Source organism: Macrosteles quadrilineatus, unplaced genomic scaffold (genome assembly GCF_028750875.1).
Source record: "Macrosteles quadrilineatus isolate MER2022 unplaced genomic scaffold, UCM_ALF_1.0 Scaffold_5__1_contigs__length_97177068, whole genome shotgun sequence".
NCBI classification, from domain to species: Eukaryota; Metazoa; Arthropoda; class Insecta; order Hemiptera; family Cicadellidae; genus Macrosteles; species Macrosteles quadrilineatus.
In genome coordinates, this window is record NW_026542598.1 from 22,951,316 (window position 1) to 22,958,614 (window position 7,299).

The 7,299-nt window shown below is 33.8% G+C and overlaps 1 protein-coding gene across 1 annotated transcript in view; it reads right to left on the reverse strand.

Moving 5' to 3' along the window:
* The window catches only part of LOC128994924 (glutamate receptor 1-like), a 116,448-nt gene extending 109,421 nt beyond the window's left edge, over nt 1–7,027 (reverse strand). Inside the window, exon 1 of the mRNA XM_054419758.1 lies at nt 6,879–7,027. Within this exon, the coding sequence (XP_054275733.1) occupies nt 6,879–6,978 (100 nt within the window). The 5' untranslated portion in view covers nt 6,979–7,027. The remainder of the gene's footprint in view (nt 1–6,878) is intronic.
* Between the last annotated feature and the right edge of the window lie 272 nt (nt 7,028–7,299).

Genomic DNA, 7,299 nt, shown 5'->3' on the forward strand with positions numbered 1-7,299 from the left:
TTTTTTTTACATTATGTATTTCTTCTATGATTGTTAAATTTAGTTTCGTTCTAAAATTTTAAAGAAACAATTTTATTAGTTTTAAAAGTGATATATGTTTACTCATACTTTAAAATTTCAGTCATCCTAGCCATTATTAATAAAATCTGTTTTAAAGTGTTTAAAGTGTCTGGGAAACTCAATGACAGTTTAAAGTGTAGTTTTTTCAGCAAAAATAACGTAATACTTTTTACTATAAAAGACTGTACAATTGAAAACGATAAAATGTTGATCAGCACATTAAATACGAAATCGGCGAAGTCTCCTTGACCAAAACAAGTAATTTAGTCTTGTATTTTGCTATTTAGTAGCTTATGACAAAGGGCCGGCAATGAACAAATGTCCTTAAAACTTTAATAGTCTTATTTTGTAATGCGTGGGGTGGATGCATTGTAGTGAGTATCAAAGGGTATAAGAAACGAAGATAAAGAATATTTAGGAATGGATTCCTATGAACTAAGGAACAGAGAAGTGGTAGCTTGTTTAATGTAGTAGTTTGCTAGATTTAATATGGTATTTACAACGTCCAATGAGAACGTTCCCATCAATTATTTCCTTATATGTATACAAAATAAAAAAACCTCCTATTTATAACAGTTGAAATAGGGAGAGCAATAGATTTTAACCCGGAGTTGATTCTAAATCATTACTCCTGAAGGAATCTTTTGTCTCAGTGGCCATGAAATAGAAATGGTTATATTAATTAAATATTCACCCTATATACTTTGGAAAAAGGAAGCAATAGATTACAGATTTTGTTTAACATGTTTAGGTTCGGAAAGAAGAGTTTTTTTTAAGTTTCAGGGACTTGGTTTAGGGTTAGTCAAATAGTAAAGTAATAAGGTATTTTCACAGTAGAAAATAAGTTCTGTACTAAGGTAAAGTTAAGTTGGGGAAGGGTTAACTAGTTTTAATTGAGAAAGATAACCTAAAACAGTGAGATGTAGTAATAATCAGAATAGGGAAAATAGATAAGCAATACAAAGAGGGTTGGATATAGAGTAAGCGTAGGGAAACGAAAAAAACACAGTATTTAAGTAGTTGGTCAAAAGCTTTTGTAATGTATTCCTAGGGATAGGGGTAAGTATTGATGTATAGTTACGTAGTAGAGAAAGAGATGGTATAAATAGTAGCATTTTTTAGGTCATGGTTGTACAATAAGAACTGTTACAGGGCAGGAGTAGTTACATATAGAAGGGGTAGCTATAGAGTAAGAGAAGGGGTAGTTATAGAGTATGGGGAGGCTGGGAGTGGGTGGAATGAGGTCTGAAGCTGAGTTGGATTCGGTCCAATGTTATTGATCTTATCATACAATCCTCATAGAGTTCTGAATCTGCTTTGTTGCTGTAAATGAACTCATATAAAATAATATCGTAGTTTTAATCCAAATATGCTATGCGTGATAAACGATGTACACAACACGTTTAATTGGAACTGTAGTTTTTTTGATATTTTGTATTTTAGACCTTGTTCATAATGTTCTATTTACTCTTGCCTGTGCCAATAATGTAATATACTCGCCAACTATTAGGATAGTGCAGGCCAAGTAAAAAAAATCATAATTTCGTTTTACTCGTATTTCCGCATAGTTTTTTTTTCTAGACCACCCATTTAGAAATTTACTAGTTGGCACATCTTGGATAAATTTATGATCGTAAGGTAGACTTGTTTCGCAGAATCTCATTACACGTAATACTGTACTTGCTAGAGTTAGAGTTTTTTGTTTAGTTTTTTAAGACGATACGAATGCTGAAATTGTTATATTTAAAGTGTTCGCTCTTGTGTACGTCCAGTTTGTGTTTGTTCGATTGGTATTTTCTTTTCACGTGACATTTTTGTATTTTGACAATCAAATAGGGGAAAAAAATATTTATTCGCACTTTTCAATGTTTTCAAGTAAGAGTAGCGTGGTATTCCTAACACGTTTGTAATTAAATTGTAACGATTAAACTATATTCAAGTTTATTAATTATTAAATAATATTTTGTATAAAACATTCAATAATAGAAAAGGACACAACCCGAAGAAGAAACGTTAGGCCTAAAGCTTATAAATTAAAAAAGTGGTTAATTTTTGTTTCAACTTTCGAGTCATTTTTATGTGCCAAATTGAAACCCTTAATCTATTTTTCCGTGTTAGTGACGTTACATTTTAACAAATTGCAGCTTAACACGTGTTATAAACAAACCTAAAACACAAAAAACTACATAGGCCTATTAAATTTGTCGTTTTGTCCATGTCCCACTAATTTGAAGTTTACTTTTAACTGGCATTGTAATGCAAAAAAAAAATAAAGATAACAAAAGCGACCTTGAGGGAATATTACAAATAAAAAGTCAAAAATAAAAAAAAACATACAAAATAAACATAAAAAAAGCCTCTTTTCTGTGAATGAAAACAAACGTGAAGCTTTCTAGATCGTTAAAACTATTTTCTGAAAAGCAAACAATTAACAATATTCTGCTAGGAAAAGTTAAGTTGATGTTTTAGAGGAAGGGAAAACTTCAAGTTCTTGAGGTGCAAACATTTACCTCGCTTCTTTCATAACTTATTCCATTAGAGCTTCCATCGGAGAAATGGGTGCTTCTGTTTTGCATCGAGTTGAATCTCAAAATGGAGTCGAGTGGGAAAATATGAATAGCTCTCAACTATTTTCACAATTTATTTTTTGTTTGTTTTATTATACGTTCTGCTTATGTAATTAACTGAGAAAATCCGTAGCACATTCACGATTATTTATGTGTTTTCTTTTTGTTACTAAGCTATCCTATGCATCACCTTATATTTGAATACGTGAATCATGATATCAATATATATCATATGGTTAAAATATGGTTACAACATAACATATGGTTAACAATTGTTTTAACTATATTAATGTTGTAAACTTAATGTTTTTTTCCACTTGTTCAGTTAATTTAGTCCATGTTTACGTTCAGGTGATCGAGATTAAAGGTTGATTACCCACACATAGACATGCAGCTTGAATCTTACCAAATCAGGTTGTCGTTTATATCCAGAATAATATTTTATAATTATATTAATATCCGTTTTTCTTTAATCTGACAGCTAAAATATGATAATTTAGTAATGTTGAATTAAATTTAAGCCGATGGTATGTTTGGTATGTGGTATTTAATGTGCAGGATTTGGGCTTGTTGTATACTGTCGAGTAAACAAAGAAATATCTTTCAAAAGTTATTTTACTTTAGCAAACATGTAATTCCAAAAGCAAATTCCAATTAATATTAAATAAAAACTTATAATATAACTTTACAAAATCGATGTTTTATATATAATATCAACTCAGGTACCCTAATTTTTCCTAAAAATAGGACAACGTAAAAAATAGAAAGGTTCTACCTAAAACTTCAATGCCCTGCAAACTAGGGGGTTACCTCAAGACAAAGACGGAAATGTGGCGTCATTTCGGAAAATGAGCCTGAACTGTAGTCTGGAGACAAAGCTTACAGACAAAGCATCTCCTTTCTGTGGATAATGTAAAAATATAAGGTAAAAACACTGAGGTGGCGAGAAAAGTTTTGGGTTAAAATATAACAACCAAGGTGTTGGGATCTTTAAATATGTTGAGTAATATACCAATTAATATTCTCTTTTAAATAAAAAAATCTTTAAGAAATAAGGGTTAAGTTTTATGTAAAATTCTATAAATGCAACTTTATACCATATGCTTAAAAATAGAGATTAAATTGGAGCGAATTTAATTTAATATTATGCTTATTTATTCAAGTGGATTACGGAGAGGATAAAAACTTTGACCTGAATTTATGCTTAGCCGTTGAAGGAACTACTTTTAAACTAGGATTAAATGGTACATGTGGTTGAACAAGAGCCAAAAGTGTTGTTGAAAGTTGAATTTATGTTTGCTTTATAACAAATAAATGAAAACGTTGCGACGAGATTTTCTGCACTGGGAAAATAAATATTAAAAGTGCAGTCGTCGCAACCGTTTGCCGGGACAGCTCAGCCTACAATGGCTGGGTAAAATTCCAGGGTCTGCGATAAGGTCAGGGAAACCACTAGGCCAAAAGCCGGGTCTAACCGGTATAGGACTGGCTCATACACGGGCACTGTGAACAAGTCAAAAACAAGTCACCAAAACAAACGTGCAATAATCACTACCAGGCCTACGCCGATTCTCCACTCTCCTAGAGGGTCGTTGCTGACTACGCAACTCGGGCTTCGTCCTAACTATCCAATAGTTAAGCCCAGAGTGCCTAAAACACGGTGAGTTACACGACGACTTGCCAATAAAAACCACAACGCGCGTTATCACCAGGCGGGGTCTACTAGGCCACTACAATCCAATACACAACTCTAATGCCCAAGCTAAGAATCAAACAGTTCACTCAATAATCGTACCACATAATAATATACAAGTACACTATAGGTAGGGTGACTACACCACTAGTAGCTGGTCTCAATAAATACCAAGCCAAACAAGCAAAACTAAATGGCAATTGCACTATTAAAATATTGAGCTACTTAGTAGCAGATAAATAAATATTAAATACGTTCCAAACACTAGATAAATATATTATCTGATAGCCGGTACTCCGCTATCCAAGCTACTAAGATAACGTGTTGGACTACCAAACAAGCTGTTTAAGTTAAATTGAAATAATTAAATGATTAATCAACACCAACCCTACTGCTACTACCACTACTGCTACTATATCAACGTTATATTACTTAGCTGGGCTTCTGTTAATAGGCTAATAATATTAGCTACTAGCCTACTGGCCACGTGCTTCCAACTACGCACGCTAAATCGTGCAGCATAGGTTTGTCGGGCCTCAAGAGTTATTAGTAATATAACTAACTCTTGGTACAACGCAAAATAATAACTACTACAGTCAATAAATTATATTATTTGCGCTCTAGCACCTGCCCAGAACCGTCAGGAATACATTTAAATATTATTCCTGACTAATATAAATCCTAACTACCGTCAGGTTTTGACCAGCACGGTTACAACTCTAACTCTCGCAATAAAGTGTAAGATTAATATTAAATCAAATCTTAAACCAAAGTGTAAGGAACGTCGTCCACTCACCAACAGTGGGTCTGTACCGTCTGTACCCAACTTACACCAACACTCGGCGCGATCACACCACGTACACTCTGTACCTCCAACGTACGCCGGCCGTTTACACAGGACACCAACACTGCCTTCTTCACTGTCCGGGATCCACCACTAGAATGTCCCTGTCCTAGACTGTCCTGAGAAACTAGGATATCCCAGGCTTATCGGCACTGATAAGCCGGGTCAAAGGGCGCTCACTAGCTTCGCCGCCGCCGCTTGCTGATGCCAGCAATAGGTGCGCGGTCAAATAGCAAATATTTACCCCCCTAGGAAAAATAACTCGTTACAACGTTTACCTAAATTTATTATATTTATCTACTTGCTTATAACTAGCTATGTATAAATCACAGTGTTGAGTTAGTCAATAGAAGCAATCTTCTGAAAAAATTGTATATGTTATCAATATTTTACCTCTTTCCTTTTGCTTTTTACATTTATAAATTTACATTTATTTTGTGGCAAAGTTACTTATTAATTTCTTTAGGATTGTTTTAAAATGACATAAATATCTTCTGAAAATGAGAAAACGCGTGTGATTAATGATGTTTTTAATTTAAAAAGGAAAACTGTACAATTAAGTGAGGGTAGGCTAAACAAAAACTCAATGAAATTGCTACTCATCTAACAACTAAACGTAAACAGAGTTTCACTGTTCTTTCGAATACTTTTTTATCACAATATTTTCAATTATAGTTTGAACAAAAACTAATGTCTTTTGACAACATTTATACACACTTAAAAACTAGAAAGTGCTGGATCGGACACAGTAAGTACATAAAAATACGTTTGATAATACTTTTCAAACATATATTTACACTCATACTGTTAACTCACATAAAGGTAAATACATATGAAAGATGGAATGTGGTGATTGATTTCGATCAGGCCTATTGGGTCTGATCTCTGATGACGATTGGGGTGTTCAATCGAAATCAATCACTACTTACCGTCTGTTATACGTTTTTTACCGTCTTGTGAGTAGACTGTATTATTGTAAATGTTTGTTTTAAGAGTTTTATTAGACACATTTTTATTTAATAGAGCGTACAATGCTGTTCCAGAAATCATTAAATGAATATAACACTATTTTAGGTACATTATTAGCAGATAGTGTGTTAAATGTTGCCTTCTGAAGGTATATTTACACACATAATCAGCTCCGGCGGGTCACAGTGTTACAGTTCAGTCACATCAGTCACGTCACAAACAAAAAATATATTTTTAAGGATTTTTCTTCGCTCTACCGGCGTCCGTCAGTCAATTTTAGATTTTTGCCACCGATATTTTAGGACTTTTCGTACGTCTGGCGGTCGTATGTTGTATGAAAGACAGTGTTTTTGTTATTGAAATTGTGTTATAGTTTTAATCATCAAGATGGTAGATGTAAAATTGATGCAATATTGTGAAAAAAAAAATAGATTATCGACTGTAACATCATTGTTAATAACTGGCGGAAGACTGACTGAAACCAACTGACGGACGGTTGACTTAAGAATTGGAGATGTAACTGAGACTGAACTGTGACTGTAATATTGTGTGTGAATCGACCCAATAGACAAACTAATATTTTAAACTCATGTTTGTAACGTTGTGTTTGAACAAAACGATCTGCCAACCTACCGCAGTAAAGAAACACAACCCATAAGTTTCTAATAGTTGGTAATCCAAATATAAGAAATCACATAGGGTGCTTACTCCTACCACACATAGATATACTGTGCATATTACTCACTCAGTCTAGACAGCTTGAAGGCGTCAGCTGTGTTGATGACGTCAACGTACGCCTGCAGCTCAAACCTCCGGCCTGTGACGTTCTGATTATGCGTCAACATCGCAAACCTGAAGGCTGTCTGAACTTCATCTGTGCCTTGCTCGAATATAGCACCTGTAACAACAATGCTTGTTGTAAACTAGATGTTTATCTTAACCTAATTAGTTCATCTTATTCATGTTCATCGAGTTCATAAGTTGGTTACTTATATCTAGACCTGCAGCTGTAATGTGCCGAGATCAGGTTGCCTGTTAACATCTAGAACCTAAATACTGATTAAACTTAATGCGGTTCTTGAATATAGGACATAAAACAACAATTAACTAATTCAGTAGATTACCTAAGCCTAGATATTCGGTTAAAGCATGTGCTAGTGACATAG